General features: G+C 46.2%; 1 protein-coding gene across 1 annotated transcript in view; it reads right to left on the bottom strand.

Annotated features, from left to right (window-relative positions):
- Positions 1 to 17817, bottom strand: part of USP54 (ubiquitin specific peptidase 54) — a 125323-nt gene that overhangs the window by 47570 nt on the left and 59936 nt on the right. Inside the window, exons 9-12 of the mRNA XM_065407975.1 lie at positions 15781 to 15949; positions 11620 to 11790; positions 7676 to 7807; positions 7075 to 7446 (exon numbers count right to left, since the gene is read on the bottom strand). Of these exons, the coding sequence (XP_065264047.1) occupies positions 7075 to 7446; positions 7676 to 7807; positions 11620 to 11790; positions 15781 to 15949 (844 nt within the window). The remainder of the gene's footprint in view (positions 1 to 7074; positions 7447 to 7675; positions 7808 to 11619; positions 11791 to 15780; positions 15950 to 17817) is intronic.

Raw genomic sequence — 17817 nt, 5'->3', positions numbered from 1 at the left:
ACTATTAGGAACAAAAACCGGTTACCTACCTTTCGTAACTGTTGAGATTTTTGCCTTAGCGGTTTCCGTAGGGTCGGCTGTGGTGCCCTCTAGAGTGGCGCTCCCATATGGAGGTATATCAGGTGCCGCCGACCCTACTCCCTCTCAGTTCCTTCTTGCCGACAACTCCAACAGGAGGAGGGCAGGTAATGGAATGGACATGAGCAACACATCTTGAAGAACAACAGTTACACAAGGTAGGTAACCGTTTTTTCTTCTTCGAGTGCTTGCTCATGTCGATTCCCCTGTAGATGACTCACAAGCAGTACCAGTGGAGGTGGGCTCGGAGTTCACAGGCTTGCTGCTTGCAGCACTGCTCTGCCAAAGCCAGCGTCATCCCAAGCTTGCTGTGTAAGTGCATAATGAGATGCAAACATGTGAACGGACGACCAGGTAGCAGCCTGACAGATTTCTTGGATTGGCACCTGTTCCAGGAAGGCTGCCGATTATGCCTGCACCCTAGTTCAGTGAGCCATCACGATCGCCAGCGGTGGCACCTTTGTCAACTCATAACAGTATCAGATGCAGTCTGTGAGCCACGACGATATTCTCTTGGCAGACACTGGGCAACCCTTAATCCTGTCTGTGACAGCAACGAACAACTGCGTTGACTTACGGAACAGCTTTGTTCTATCTGTGTAGAAGGCCAGCGCCCATCTGACGGCTAGGATATGTAGCCTGCGTTTGTCACCCGTTGCATGAGGCTTGGGACAGAAGACTGGCAGGTAAACATTTTGACCTGTATGAAACTGGGAAATAACCTTGGGCAGGAAAGCCAGGTGCAGGTGCAACTGGACTTGTCCTTGTAGAAGACCGTATATGGCGGCTCTGAGGCAAGCACCCTGATCTCGGACACCTGTGGGTTGAAGTTACAGCGACCAAGAAAGAAACCTTCCAGGAGAGAAGCAGGAGCGAGCAGGAAACCAAGGGTTCGAAGGGAAGACCCAAGAGCCTTTACAGCACAAGATTCAGGTCCCAAGGGGGAACCGGGTCCCGGACATGTGAGTAGAGGTGTGCCAGACCTTTCAAGAACCGCACTGTCATAGGATGGGTGAAAACTGTCCTGCCTTGAAACGGAGGGTGAAACATCGAAATGGCTGACAGGTGGACCTTGACTGAATAGAGCAACAGGCCCTAAAGCTTAACGTGCAGCAGATAGTCTAGGATGTCCTGCAGCGGGGCCTCTTCTGCCCCAATGTGTCGATCTGAGGCCCAACACATTAACTGCTTCCACTTTGCCAAGTAGTAGCCTGGTGGAAGGTTTTCTGCTGCCCAGCAGGACCTGTTGGACACCAGCAGAGCATGCCCAGTCATCCAGACTTAGCCACGCAGTAGCCAAGCTGTCAAGTGCAGAGCCTCCAGGTTCAGATGCCACAGACTGCCATGATCCTGGGACAGCAAGTTCGGCCGAAGAGGCAGCTGCAGCAGGGTGGCTGCCAAAAGACTCATCAGCATGCCGAACCAATGTTGGTGAGGCCACGCTGCGGCTATGAGGATGACGTTCGTTCTGACTTACTTCACCTTTATCAGGACCTTGTGGAGCTATGGTACCTTGTGGATCTAACGTACATTAGCGTTCCCAACCATGGAATCAAGAAGGCGTCTGACAGGGAGCCTTTGTCCCAGCCCTGCAGAGAACAGAACACATGGCACTTTCTGTTTTGCCTGGATGTGAACAGGTCAACCTGGGGAGTCCCCCATCTGTGGAAGATCAGGCTGACCACCTCTGGATGGAGTGACCATTTGTGGCACGACAAGAAGGTCCTGCTGAGGCGATCTGCCAAGACGTTCTTGGTTCCAGGCAGGTGGGTGGCTACCAGATGAATGGCATGCCACACACAAAAGTCCCAGAAGATGACTGCCTCCCAACACAGGGCCGTAGACCTGGTACTACTTTGCCTGTTGATGTAATACATCGTGGTGGTATTGTCTGTGAGGACCTGCACCACCTTGCCTTTTAGGTGTGGCAAGAAAGCCTGGCAGACCAGGCGAACTGCTCTGAGCTCCCTGACATTGATATGAAGGGCTAGGTCATGTTCAAACTAATGGCCCTGGTTGCTGAGCTCACCCAAGTGGGCTCCCCAGCCCAGATCCGACGCATCTGAAACCAGGGTAAGCGACGGGGAAACCCGGGCAGCACCGACTTGGGATCCAGCCACCAATCCAGGGACGAAAGGATATGGTTTGGCACCGTGATCACTTGGTCCAGGATGCGCCTGCTGGGGACAAAAAACGAGGCCAGGCATTCTCCATATTCCTGGGTCACAGGTAAGTAGGCGTCCTTTAAGTTGAGAGCAGCGTACCAGTCTCCTGGATCCAGGAAGAGGATGATGGAGGACAGGGAGCCCATGTGGAACTTCAACTTCTTGAGAGACTTGTTGAGGCGACACAGGTCCAGGATGGGTCTTAGGTGCCCTTTTGCTTTCAGGATTAGGAAGTAGTGGGGGTAGAATCCTTTTCTTTCCATGTCCTGAGGAACCACCTCCACAGCTCCCAGGCACAGGAGCTTTTCGACCTCCTGAATGAGGAGTTGCTTGTGAGAAGGGTCCCTGGAGAGGGATGGGGAAGAGGGTGGGTGGGAGGGGGGGCAGCCGTACATTGCAGGGTATAGCCCCAAGATATTATATCCAGGATCCAGTGGTCCGAGGTTACTCACAATCAAGCCAAATGGTAAGGGCGGAGACGGTCGAGGAAGAGATGGGGAGGATCCGGGTGGCTGACTGAGGCATGGCTCTCGAGTGCACCCTCAAAATGAGCACTTTTGGCCCCCTACATATTTGGCGGGCCCAGGTTGCGCAAAAGAGCAGGAGGAAGAAGGGTGTTGATGGCTAAAACTAGTGTCCCTTCTTCTAGCAGAGCCCTGAAGGGACTGCCAGGGTCTTGGCGGTGGGGGCGTCCGGAAGGGGTTATGAGCAGACTGCGGTGTGTGCATGCCCAACGAGCGAAGGGTGGCTCTAGTGTCCTTCAACCCATGCAGCCTGGCATCTGTCTGCTTGGAGAAGAGACCAACCCTTTGGAAAGGAAGGTCCTGAATCAAGGTCTGCATCTCCTGGGAGAAGCCCGCTGTTTGGAGCCAGGAGCTGCGCTGCATAACCACCGCCGACACGACCACCCGAGCCGCTGAGTCCACCACATCCCATGCCATTTGCAGGGAGCATCTGGCCGCTGCGGTGCCCTCCTCCACCAGGGTGCCGAACTCCTGGACCAAACCCTGCAGGAGGGATTCCTGGAACTTTCTGAGACTGTCCCAGAGATTAAAGTTACATCTGCCAAACAGAGCTTGATGATTCGCCACTCAAAATTGTAAGCTGGCAGTACTTGTGAGTCGAGGAGGTATGACCGTGCTTGTCCCTCTCGTTGGCTGCAGACACAACCAACAAGCCTGGGGGTGGGTGGGTATAAATATATTCAAACCCTTTGGCTGGAACAAAGTACTTTTTTTTGGCCCTTTTGGAGGCGGGAGGAATGGAAGAGGGGGTTTGTCATAGGGCCTTGGAGATCTTAAGAACCTCTTTATGCACGGGTAGGGCGATCCGGGTGGGCATAGAGGCTGAGAGGACATTGAAGAGAGCGTCCTCTTGCTCCGCCATTTCCTGCACCTCCAGCCCCAAATTCTTGGCTACACACAGAAGTAATGCCTGATATTTCTTGAAATTGTCCGGCAGGTTAGCCCTTGAAGGTCCCGTGACTGCCTCGTCCAGAGCCGATGAGGAAGATTGGACCACCAGGAGAGGTCCCAGGGTTTTGACTACTGCTGGAGCGGGAGGCTTAGGGGTGGGCACAGGCTCTTCCACTGCAACCTCTGAATGGGCCCCCGGCACTGAGCCTGGTGCCGTCGGTGCTGCCGACTGGAGTTCCGATGCAGCGAACAAAGAGCGCTGCAAAGGGGGCATCATCATGTCCCACACGCTGCAATAAGGCCACTGCGCTGGCCACTGGCCGTGCTGCCACTGCGGTGCCGCAGACGACGGTGTGGGTTCCGGTGCCCAATCCCACCAGTGGGGCCTAGGCAATGGGCTGAACTGGCCCTCCGTGCCAGAGGAATCACCTTCCTGCGACCAGGGAAGGGCTGTCAATCCCTGGGTTTGTTTACTGGTTGTGGCTACCGGCAACTGATGACCAGAGGTGGGAGACTGGTGTCAGTACCGGGGAGATTGGTACCAGTGATGGGGAGACCGGTGCCGAGACAAGGAACTCTCCCACTGCACCAACGATCAGGACTGACGTTGAGAAGACAACCGATGGGAGGACAACTGGTGCCGGGAATAGTATGGGAAGTATCGACCCCATACAGGTGAGTGACACTGAGGGAAACTGGACGCTAGTCTGAGCGACCAATGACAGGTCTCAGATCCTCGAGTCTCGGATCCTCGGCGTGGCGAACAGGAACGTCACCTCCTCTCTGGTGACCAGCAGTGTTCTGCCTGCCCCTTGAGGGGTCTTGGTGGCTGGCTTGCCTTCTTAGGGAGCCTTAGCTGAGTCCTGCAGCACCAGAGTCATCATCGGAACAGGTGGAGACCTGTGCTCTCTCTGCCCCTGGGGAGCCTGGGCAGATGACAGTGCCGGCAGGGGCATGGGTCCAATACCACTCCCAGGAGTTGGTGATGGACCTTTGAGGAGACTGGGGGCCCCAACCAGGGAGGCATAAGGACGTGGCTCCGGAGTAGCCTGGTGGGTAGGCCCAGGTCCCTTGGCCGTTGACCCTTGGGCCTTTTTGCTTGGAGCTAGGGAGCTGCACTTTTTTGTTTTCTTTTTCGGCACCGGCGATGGCGCTCGGTGCTAGGAGGAACTGGGTGCTGGCGGCGCACTGTGCATGGAGGCCAAGATGCTCGGTGCAACCTGTCATGACGGCTCAGAAGCCGGGTGAAGGGCAGACTGCATCAGGAGGGCCCCAATACGAATATCTCACTCTTTTTGGGTTCGGGGCCAAAAGTTCTTACAGATCTGGCACTGATCCTTAACGTGTGACTCCCCCAAGCACTTAAGACAGTTGCTATGGGGGTCACTAACAGGCATAGGCCTGTTGCAATCTGAGCAGGGCTTAAACCCGGGAGACCGGGACATGCCCCACCTGGGGCAAAGTCCCCACTGGGACCCTAACTAACTACACTTAACAACAACTTAAGTAACACTATACACGAACTATTTAAAAAAGGCCCTAAGGCATGAAAAAACCACTAGCACTTGCTAAGCAAGGAAGGCCCTCCGACTAACCACCTCTGACGTTAAGAAGGAACTGAGAGGGCGTAGGGCCGGCAGCGCCTGATATACCATTGATTGAGTGTGGCACTCCAGACAGCGCCACAGCTAACCCTACAGATACCACTAAGGCAAAAATCTCTGACGACTGCACACATGGGCGCGTACACACCTAGAATGGAATCAACATGAGCAATCACTCGAAGAAGAACTACGAACTAACTGAGGTAAGAGAGGGCACTGCTGATCACTCCAACTCAAGCTAAACGTGGTAGAAAAGGAACTGGGGCATGGTTGGCTGTGCACTGCCATGTAACCGCTCGGAGCGGCGCGTGCATGGCCCAACCAGGTACTGCTACCACAAATCTCTGATTACAAGCACAGGGCGTCATGACACTTTAAGTGGAGCACCTGCAGGGACACTCCTCGAAGAAGAATCTCTCCTTCTGTGTAATTCTCCGCATTTGTGCACATAACTGTTTTGTGTACTAGTACCCACTTGTGCATTAGATAGTAAGATTTTTTTGGAGCAAGGATTTTGTTTTGATTCTCCATTCTCTGCTGATCTAGCTCTTTATGGCACTGTGCATTAAACATTATATGAAATCTATTTTAGAATTTTGGCATTCAGATTTTGATTACATTTTTTAATATAACTCATTATGCTTCTTTTCCTAATTCTTCATATTTTAGTGTTATCCCCTTTCTGATTTTAATGTGCATTCCTATTTGCCTTTGATTGGTTCCCCTCATGCCCCTTTTCTGTCCTTTCCATGAGTAATGGTCTCTCCCTCCTTCCTCAAGTTTTCTCTTTCCTCATTCCCATGATTGCTTCATCCCTTCCAATCCTCCTTAACTTCTAGATTCTCCCCATCAATTTCCTCCATCTCTCTCTCCTCTCATCCCCCTCAGGTTTCCCCAACAATACCTTGGTCATCCATCAACACGCATCCTCTCCCCTACTCATTTCTCAACCATGGAATGGAACTCAGCAGCTCCAGCCATTTATGGGCCCTGGGGAACAGCACCAGAAGGTGTCTGATCGCCAGTCCCTTTGTAAGGCTTAGGGGATTTCTCTCCCCTAACTGGATGTGAACAAGACAATAAAGCTGCATGGATCTTTGTTGCATTCTCAGAGCAGGGGAAGAAGCCGTGGATGTCAGGAGCTCTTGCTTCCAAACAGAGACTTCCCAACCCAAAGCAGTGCAGAGCTGGGCTTTGGCCTCCATCTACAGGTGCAGTGAGAGGCAGGTCCAGGTAAACCATGGGTTGGGTGCTAGGGCTCACGACAGGCACTCAGAATAGAGAATGGTAGCTAGCAAGGGGAACTCTTTCATTCTCTAGTCCAAGACATCATGCTGTATATGCTGTGATTAGCAGGAGGAAGACAGAGGGCGCAGAATATATACACCGGTCAGAGGGAGCAGGCCAGCCCCGGGGCACATGTTTGAGACCAATGCATGAGAACATCCTGCAATACAAATTCTTAGTTGCCCAGCAGCCCAGTCCAGGCTCTGTTTCAGCCGTATACACAACGATGCATCCCTTGTCTTTGCTTCCACAGGAATGGAATTTAACAGAATACAAGACTGGAGAACAAACACTCAAAATAATATATACACTGCACAGTGCATACATATACACAAACTTCATATGAACGCCTCACTATCACCAAAGCAACTACTGTGAAAAGGATGGGAGTGTGCTCAAGAGTGTCAAAGTTTGGCACTGCAGCTACATAGTTTCCATACAGCAGTTGATGGTTATGATTAATTCTGCACCTAACTGTATTTTTCCAGTTACAACCCAACAACATACATCTCTCTCCCCCCTCACCTGCATCTTCAGAGAAGGGGCTGAGCTGCGTGTAGCCACAACGGTTCCTCTTGTCTTTACTGAAGATGCTGTCTATGTTCAGTGACTCCCTTTTGGGTCTCCAGGTCGGACGGTACTTGCTAGATGAACTGGATTTGGATTCACTGCTGGTACTCTCCATTTCCCAGTCGCGAGAATGCACAGGCAAGTTCCTGGGGCGCCGTATCTTTGACTGACCCACTACATTCCCTCCACAAGGAGAGCCTTGGTTGGTCTGGGCTGGTCGGTTGTGGATTATATTGCTGACTGTCTCTTTAAACTCTCTAAGTCTGCTGGTGCTGCTGGATGGCTTAGGGGCAGTTCTGGGGGCTTGTTTCTCCTTCAATGTTTCCCCTGCAGTATACAAAGGAGAAGGCAAGAGGAACAAAAGTAACTTCATTTTAAACTAGCAGCACTATTCACAACATCTTTCTGAAGCCATACAAAGGGAAATCAGCAAAGGCAAGACAGGCCAAAACATAGAGACAGGGAGACACACAGCAAGGGAGGTGCACTTACACACAAAGAATCACAAAAACACATACAGACAGAGTGACGAAGTAATTAAAACAATGACCCTTGCCTTCACTATGGTATCCTGACGACTGTATCTCATCCCCTTTTCGCCGAGACCGGCTAGAACTCCTCTTGCGGTCAGTCAGTGAGCTCTTTTTGGAAATATGCCTCTGATTACATTCACTGTCAGTCAAGTGTCCTGAAAGAATAAGAGAACACAGTTTAGATGACAAGAGTCTTTGGATTGGTTGTTCAACATTCTAAGAATAGTAGGCCCTTCTCACTCTTCCTGAACTGCACAGACACTCCAATGGTAACTGGCAGCTTCTAGTAAGCAAAGTCATTTGCTTTAAATAATTTGTATCTAAAAGTTTTTAAAAATAGTCACAAAAGAGCAACAAAGCAACTCCAGGGACTGTGTTAAATGAGAGAGATCATCCACAGAGATGGGAAGCAGTTGATTGTGCCTTGCCTCATAATGCTCCAGGGAAACCATTATCTTGCAATAGCAACACTCCAGCAGCTCTCGCACTCAAACACACACAGCTCTTAAACAAACATGCCTAGTTTGATTTTCTTCTCCTCACAAATTCTCTTTTGCGCACTACACACAAATCTTTTCTTTGGTTCAATTGAGTTAGAAAATATTTGTTCACAATTTAGCACAGATTTTCCCTGTAAGCATTTGCCCTTTGGTAAGAGTGCCTCATCCTCACACCAATTTATTACCAAGCTAATGACCACAATAATTTTTCTAATTAAGTTTGAAATCCCTTGAAGTGAGATTACCAATAATGGTTACAAGTGTGTAAGCACTCAGTTTTGTGGTTCCTACAGTCTAAGACCCCAAATCTGTAAACACATGCATTTGTGTGACTTTACTAACATGAGCAATCCCATTCCAAATCAGGACTGCTCCCAAGCAGGACAAAGATGGAGTTTGGGAAGGAGATCCAAAGGCTTTCCAGCCTTTCCACCATCAACTTCAATCTGGCATAGGTGTAGTGAATGAAAACTCCAATTCCCTGACAACTGTTCAATGGCCTTTGTGGGAGGAGCTGATGGTCCCAATCCAATTCCTCTTCAGAGGACCCATGTCACAGAACTTGCCATTACAATTAGCTTTTTGAATTCATCTTTTAAAATAAATAATATAAAAATTCAAAAAATATATTAAAGCAAAAGGAGAATTTGCTTTTTAGGTAGAGGTGCTACATCAACAAATAAAGATGTGACAGTGTGCATGCAAGGGCAACCCACCCAAACGGAGGCTAATGAGATTGAAACATCCTGTGTTTCAATTTGTCTGTGAAGCCAAGGAAGAGTGTGATTTTGTAGTAGGTACTCTTTAGAAAGAGGCAATATATATGGAAGTGGGGAAAACAAGGAAAGAACAAGAGAGGCGTCCGAAGGGAAGATTGGGGGGAGTGGTAGGTAAATTAGGACTTAAGTGCCTGAGCAGGAAAGATGCCATGAAGTGGGTTTGGGGGAACTCATTCTTTCACAACATGAGCTTTGGATGCCAGCAGGCACATAATGCTATTCTGTCAGTCTGTAAGGATATAAGATATCTTGTAGCAGTTACCATGGTGATAAAAGAAGCCCATATTGCATTCAGAGTGCACAATTTCTTTAGCTAGCTCTAAAAAAAAAGTTCTTCCATTCTGATAGCAATGATAGGTTAGGGCATTTCCAATGTTGTCACAGCAGCTATTTAAAGAGTACCACTGCTGCTAGAGTTGGGGCTCTTAGACATGGCAAGAATATTTAATATTTATCTAGTCCTAAAATGCACAATTAGCCACTGTGGACTGGGAGGTTGACAGCTTTACCAATACTCTCCTATATTTCCATCCATAAACTGGACAAGGTCACAGTATGTGCCACAGTCTCAGCAGAGGCACCAAGTACTAAATGAGCATGGAGTCTGAATTACCTTGTCCCCCTAACCGCGGTCCTTACAGACCAGGGACAAAGTCTACTAGTGAGGCAGCATGGGAAAAGTTTGCAGTATCTGTGTGCACGCTGTACCTGGGCTGTGAATTTCAATCTCCAGAGCTGTCAATCTAGCACCTTTAATTAATTTTGCTGAATTCGCTAAATTAACAAAACAGGATTTCTCCTAAGCATACAACGAACACATGCAAAATCTGCCCCTTGAAGAGTATTTTTACATACTAGATGCCTCACATTCAAGCAATCATATGGATTAATAGGCAAACAGTGATGTCGATGGAAAGTATCTTTATAGCCCAAAGGCTGGGAGCATGGGGTTAGAAAAGGGAATGAAACCAAATCACTTGAGACAGATCCCAATCCAGCTTTCTCACAGACTGATTCAATAGCAGGCGCAGTTGACAGGAGCGATGGGGTGGCTCCTTTACAGCCACTGGAGTCAGCATTTGATGGCTGAGCTGTTGCGTGAGGCTGGGAGATTAACTTTTTGGGGGAAGACTTGAGTAGGGAGGAAGGAGGACGGAAAAGACAAAGGGGGATGACGAAGTAGGGATTAGCTAATATGCAGGGACTGAATATAGCTGAAGACTAGATCAGGAGAGAGGAGGCAGGTTTGAATTAGGCAGTAAGTGAGGGGTAAGAACTGGAGGAAAAACATGGGATAGAATTAGCAGGAGAAGAAATAAAAGGAGAAAGTCATTACACAAATCATGAAACTAAATATAAATGTTGAATTTCATCTGCTCCTGTATTTTCGTTCCCTCCCCCACCCCTCACCTCTTCTGTCTACTTTGACTGTAAGTGTTGCAGGGCAGGAGCCTCTCTAATTACATCTGTGTCATTTTGGGATATAAATAATGTCCCAGCATCTTAGGTTAACTAGGCTTCTTGTTGCTCTGAAGATCAATATAGGTTTAGGTTTTTCATCATTATCAAATTTTGCCCTACATTTCCCCTTCTGTCTGTCTCTCTCTCATCTAGGACTACTGTAGCAGCCTTATCTGCCAAACATTTAACAAACATTTAACCTGGAAATAAAAATATATCAACCAAAGGCTTCAGTGCCAGTTACTGAATGCATGGTGAAGAATCAAAGAGCACCGAAGAACACCTGTTTGAAATCTACTCTTTCACAAAGTCCGGTTCTTCATTGTGAGAAATACCTTCCCCAACTCTGGTCTGAACTGTAAATAAAAATTTGAACCACAGATGGATACATGTATGCTGTTACAAACAGGAGGGCAAGAACTTGCTGAGTGAAATAGTACCAAAATGTGCTGCTTGGAGAAATTTTGGTGTAACAAGGAGCTGTTCATTTAACAGGTATGCCCCCTTTGTGAACCCTGTTAGGTTTGGTGCACACAAAATTAGTTCAATTTACAGATATACTATTAACAGGTCACCCTTTTGGTATATGGAAAGTTCCGCTCTTTTAACTAGTGTAGTCCTTTATTAGAAATTAATGTCAAAGCTCTGTGCTGCATTCAGGAACAGACTGGCCAGGTCACAGGCTGGATGCTTTGTGACAAGCACAGGCCACAGCTGACAGGGTAGCTCTACACCTTGAGACCTCCACCCTATCTCCTATTAGATTCTCCCACCAGACCCCTCACCCAGCTTCCTCCATAGTATAGATTCTCCTCTCACTCCAGATGCCCACAAACTTGCCTCCACAGTACAGGCAGACAGCTATTCTCTGACCTCTGTCCTCCCCCAGTGCAGACGGATACCCATCCTCACTGCTGTCCACTTCAAGCAGAAACTCCCTCATGATCACATACAGGTCCTAATTGCGTGGGTTCCCTTTCCATATAGCCTCAGCTACTTGAATGCAGGGACTTGCACATGCCACCCACTGACAACGTTTTGAAATAGTGCTTTGTACAGCTGCACCATGCTATAGATTGTGGGCCATAATTCATCAGATGCCAGCACTTCAAAGAGCACCCTTATGCCAATATGCCCTAGGCTGTATTTAAACAGATATTGTTTAACTAAGCTCTACTGTAATCTCCAGATTCACAATGGCTACATGAGCACAAAGGTGTCTGCTACCTGTGTCCCTGCTGCTTTGCGAAGCTGTGTCATTCTCCACATTGTAGATGACTGTCCCCTGCGAGTCAGAAGAGAAGTGACTGACCACAGACTCATGGTGTGAGTGTTTATAGGGATAGCTGTCTGTAGAGGAGTCTGTCCTGGTGTCACTCGAGATGGAAGGCTCCCTCCCTAATGAAGGAAGTAATGGCAAATGTCAGCCTCTATTTGGGATATACAAATCAGGAGAGATTATGACAGAAAACAGAAACAGAATGGAGGAAACTAAACAGAAGCAAAGAAACAGGTTTAGGAGCAAAGGGATATGGAGAATCACCTACACAATATTCATAGATTCAAAGATGGTGGAATTGACTGGGTGGAGACTCATGTCACCTAGTCTGACCCCTTTTCATCTAGGGGAGAGGTCAAAAATATACTTTCCATAAATATGACTATGATGAAAACTTTACCAATCTCCACGTGAACTGTTAACAAATTAGTTAATTTCAAGATGATTTTGTTTTTTATTAACTAACAAGCCTATTAGCATAATTAAACTGTGGAACTGATTGCCACAAGATTGCACTGAGGCCAAAAACTAAGTAAGATTCTAAAAGAGAATTGGAGATTTATACGGATAACAAGAATATCCAGAATTATAATAGTTAGTGCTAAGAACTTTCAAAGAGATATTAAATTTCATGCTTTAGGGTTTAAACCAATCTAACTATTAGGGAATAGGACACATCTGCTTAATGCAAGGTATCTTGCACCTTTCCTCTTAAGCACTGGGTGCTGGCTGCTGTTGGAGACAGGTTCCTGCACTAGATGGACCACAAGTTTGATCGAGTATGGCATTTCTCGTATCCCTAAGCCCTTTAAAATATATATACAGATTTCTCTTTCTGTCCTTTTTCCCTCAACCTGCAGGAAAAATACTTTGAGTAGTTTACAGGGTGTTGTGTAGGTACAACATACCCACCCACACATACCTGTGCACGTGATGAAATTAAAGAAACGCAAAACTGAACACATGAGCTCTCTATTTAGTTATGTAAGCATTTAGTTCCACAGCCACTTTGATTTCTTCTGGGAGCAAATCCAATAGTCTATGTAAAATTTCTGTGAAAGTTGTCTTCTGGACTCTCAAGCCTCCCCCTACTGGTTAAAAGTGTCATTATTCCTCAGAAATGTGGTGGGAGATCATGGTCATGAAAGGAAAGATGATCTTGGGTAGCTAGAGACCAATCCCATGGAATGCTTTGAGTATCAGGGCACGGAGCTTGAAATGGACTCTGTATTCAACAGAAAGCAAAGCTTCACAGGGAGGCATTCACAGTGAGCTTTATGACTATGCACAGAGAGATTTGTAACATTTTGTACCAGCTGAAGCTTTCTCTAAAGAGCGTGGCTTCAGTCCTAGATATGATGAGATACAATGATTAGCATGAAGATCTGCTTCTTATAGGATAGGGTGCAATATTATGGTCAGGTTTGGTCAGTCACAGATGGGCAGATTGATTTAATCAGAGGGAAGAAATTTTTTTTTTAAACTGATGTTGTAGAGGAGACAAGTTCTTTGAAGCATTTCTCTCTTTCTACTAGCACCATATCAGTTTGTCTGGGTTCAGCTTTAGACAGTGCCCTTCATGCTTATTTCAGCTAGGCACTGATAAAGCTGGGAGATATATTATTGATGTTTGACATAAAGGAGTTGCAGAGCTAGATGTCATCTACATTCTGCTGGCACCTCAACCCGTATTGTCTCACCAGCCCTCTCAACAGCTTCATATAGATATTGAATAATGTGAGGGAGAGGACCAAACCTTGTGGGACTCAGCAGTGAGGATTTTGGAAATGGAAGAATAGGTTGCTCGTAATGACCGTCTGCGTTTAGTTTGAAAGAAAACACCTGAACCATTTTAGGATGTTTCTATTCAGCTCTGCAGCTTCTTGGAAGCAAGTCAGGATACAATAGGATCAGATGCTGAAGAGAGATCCAACAGAATGAGTATGGATGTACTTCCCTTGGAGGTCAACCAGAACTAGAAGAACCGTCTTTGTAGCATGTCCCGGCCTGAAACTTGCCAGAGATACTAGCACCTAACAGGTGGCATTGGAGACTCTTTTTTGCAAGGTTCTCAATTAGCTTGCTTAGAAATCGGAGACAAGTCATTACGGGCTTTTCTACACTGGAACTTTACAGCGCTGCAATTTTTTCACTCAGGGGTGTGAAAAAACACCCCCTTGACTGCTGCAAGTTTCAGCGCTGTAAAGCGCCAGTGTAGACAGTGCACCAGTGCTGGTAGCTATTCCCCTTGTGGAGGTGGTTTTTTTATAGTGTTGGGAGAGCGCTACACAGCCACGTTAAAGCGCTGCTGCGACAGAGCTTTAACGTTGCTAGTGAAGACATGCTCTAAGTGGTTGTGTACAAAATCTATTGTTGAGTGATGGTTTCATTAGTATTGATTGGAATGTTGCTCGTTTTAGGGTGCGTGATAGATTCTCCTCATTATATGATGTAATGACAATCTGTTAGTAGAGGCCCCAGATGCTCCCTACATCTTCACCAGCCAAAAAGCACAAGGACCAGAGTCACAGGTGGTGACCATGACTGCCATAACTGCTTTTAAAACTAAAGCTTTATCTACACAAATAATTAGACATGGCAAGTTGGGTTGTGAATATACCCCACACTAGCAAGCCGTGGTCTAAATATCCATATGTATCTGCTGACATGTGTTAACAGTTCATTAGAGCGCTTTGATCTAGTCTCTCTCTCAAAGTGCATTAACAAACTGTTAATGCACATCAGCAGGATGGACAGTTACACTGCAGCAGGCTAGCGCAGGGTAGATTCACACCCAGCTTGCCATGGTCTAATTGTTGTGTAGACAAGCCCAAATCGTGTGAATGGGTAGAATTCCTGGAAGGAAGGTGCTATTTTTCTGGTCCTGCGCTCAGACTGCTGTTCTTGGCAACCTATGAAGCCCTCCCAAACGCAGGTCAGCTTCTCTGTAAATATCCAAAAATAGAATCAGCCTTCCTCGCAATACTACCACAGTGTAAGCTCATGTACAGTTTATATCCACCACCACAATCTCTCTTTTTGATTGCTTTTAAAATGTGCCTCTCAAAATGCCTATACTTCCTCTTCTTTACAGGAAGCTCATCTCACTTCAGTCTGTTCAGTGTCCTAATTTATCCAGGTAATTAACAAATTAGCCTTCTCTTCATGATCATTATTTCAAACATTTAGCAGACTCAGAACTCATTTCTGAAGGCATCTTACTTGACCACATCCTTCCAATCCAATGGAACACCACCGACAGCACTGTGTTTTCTCTCCCTAATCCATTAGTGTATCATATCAGTACTATATTGCTGGATAATACAGGATATTTAAGAGAGAGTATTGGATTGGATGCCTCATTTAAACCCCAAGAGATTCATGTTGGCAGTCACTCTCTTTATGCATTCTGTATGTTCTGTCAAAAGCATTGATCACCTTCTCTTATGTTTTGTGCATCTCTGCTCCTGTTTTTTTCTTGTTAAAAACTCAGGATAATTTTATGAATTCAATCACTAGATAAATCTTATACTGTTCCCCTCTACACAAAGATCCTTCCATATTTTTGTGTCAGTATTTTCTCCTAGATATACTTAGAAAAGACAAATTTCCAGACATTTAAAATGACAGAGACCTTGAATGTTTTGTGCTTAGATGGGTTTTTTGTAATCATTTGGCTGTCTTTATACATTTAAAAAGTAAAATTACATGCTCATCCTCTGGTTTAGCAATAGCATTTGGTCTCTTGAAATTCTGGCTGTCACAATCTGGGAATGCTCCAAAGACAGTGAATTTGCCCTGGATGGAGTAAAAGAGGATGGCTCATCACATTACTTAACGGAAACCTTCCCCAGATGATGTTTGGTCTTAAAGAGAAGCCCTGAAAGCAAGTCTTTCAGGCAGGAGGATGTACTTGTAATTTATGGAGCTGTAGTTTGGAAGGGAAGGTTTAAGAGTTAAATACTGAGGATACTTCTCAGGACTCTAGGTCAGCTTTGATCAGTGACAGAGACCTGGCTAGCAAAGTATCACCCAAAATGAAGCAACATTTTTCTAACAGTTCAGCTGCAATGGAGATGGGCATAAAGTGTACAGTTCAGTCTGTTTACCTGAGTCCTCGCTATCATAGCAAGTCCTGCTATACTGCTGTAAATCCACCTGAGAGGGCAAGTCTTGCATTGACACTGGAGTTCCTCTTGGATCTGCATAAAGCAGCAGCAAAGGCTGATAATGACCCTTGATGCACTTGGTCACAACATCTTTCCACTTTGGACCAATCTGAATTAAAAAAACAACAACAAGAACAAGAACACTGCTCAGCTTTTCTTTTTACTTCTCTCAGGCAAACCAAGAGACTGGTTCTTAACCTCTTCATATGCTGCACTGTACAATCAAGTAACACTCCCTGAACATCTTCCCACCCTCCCCCCCCCCCCCCAAGATTCTTGATGCCCAAGGTGACAAGGGACAAGTGATAAGTGATCACAATAAAGCTGCACTAATTCTTCCCAGAGCCCCACTCTACATTCACACGCTGAAGCATTTCATGCTCGTTATAAACTCTGAAATGTTACTGAAAGTAAAGATGTTAATTAAAATTGACATTTCCATGCCTTCTTCTGACAGCCACCATACTGCAGAAAAGGGACAATTTGTGATACCAGCTGGACGGGAGCCCACTGTCAGCAGACCAGAAACAGTTTATGCCTTGTTTTGATAATTGAGATATTTACTGTTTTATAGTTAAACAAAATTAATGTTTGCTAGAATATAGGCTTAAACTAATATTCTTTCCCATTCAGAGTTTACTCATGCTAAGAAAAACTTTTTACCACATGAAATTTCCCAACACTTCACTGACCAAAATCAGGGCACATTTTTAATGTTATAGCTTTGGTACTAATTAATCTATCATAATTTACAAAATGCATTAAGTAAAAAAAAATCAAACATGCAAACCACAGATTTCCAGCACTGGGATTAATTGAGATCACAGCTAACATTCGGTGAAGACTCATCCAGCATGCAAGGGGTTAAACACCTTGCTGTATAATCATTTCTTCTTCTGAAAGGTCAGCATGACTGTAGTTTCTGTTTTGGTGAGCTGGACTTTAATTCTTGAAGCCAGTATTCATTTGAAAACACTTCCCTGTGTTTTAGTACAGGTTTGCAGAGATGCACAGAACATCTACTCCAACAGGTCTGCTCCTTACACAGGTATTCTGTTACAGCACCGTATTATCCTTAGCAGGGTTTTACTGCAGAGGAACATGACCAAGAACAAGTGGAAGGCTTATAGCTCTCCCTTAGAGACTGTGCTTGGTGAGATTACGGAAGAAAGCTTTCCTTTGTTACTTTTGTGCCTTTGTGACAAGGGGAAATAGAAGGGGAGGGGCATGAGATGAAGCCCAATGAACAAATGAGATGTAGTAACCATGTGCCAAGATCCCAGTGCTGATGGCTTTGGTGCCAAGCATTTCATCCTAGGCGCAGGGGGAAAAAAGGCACTGGTAAGAGAGGGAAGAATGCGCCTTAGGAAACAGCTACTAGAGGGGTGTGGCATCCAGATATTTCTACTCTAAACCTGAGGAGAAGGGACTCAATAGCAACACCATTTGTGAGGAGAGGGCGTGAGAAATACATCCAACGGCACAGGTGAATTGTAGGATTCCAGCCAACAGCATAAAGGCAAGACTGGCAGGCAATTAAACAGAACCAAAGAGAAGGCCTTTGGGCTTTCTGGTACCACTGAACAGTTGTCAGTTTACCTGGTACTGGTTGCCATGCAGGTCTCTGCTGTACAGAAGTCCACAGCTGTTTCAACTTTTGCCATCAGCAGTGCAGGCACCAAGAAATCAAAGAAAGGTCAATGGGAATTAAATAACAGTCTGAGGTGACACCACGAAGATCAGAAATAATGTAGATCGGGGGACCCTCCCATCACATAACTAGAAGGCATCTTTGAATGGAGAAGAAATAGGATCCTGAACACTTTTTCTCTTCTTCCCTTTCCCCTTCCGGCTCCCTCAGACTCTTCACCCTCTCTCCTCTCTTAGGCCTTATTTTTATTTCTTTACGATTCTCCCATTTAAAATGGGTTATCCTCTGCTGCAAAAACAGGTCTTCTGGAGAAAGCATCTCCTCCA

This window comes from Emys orbicularis, chromosome 7, assembly GCF_028017835.1.
Source record: "Emys orbicularis isolate rEmyOrb1 chromosome 7, rEmyOrb1.hap1, whole genome shotgun sequence".
Classification (NCBI taxonomy): Eukaryota; Metazoa; Chordata; order Testudines; family Emydidae; genus Emys; species Emys orbicularis.
Note: the sequence above shows the minus strand (reverse complement) of the source record. Positions and strands in the feature narration are given on the sequence as shown.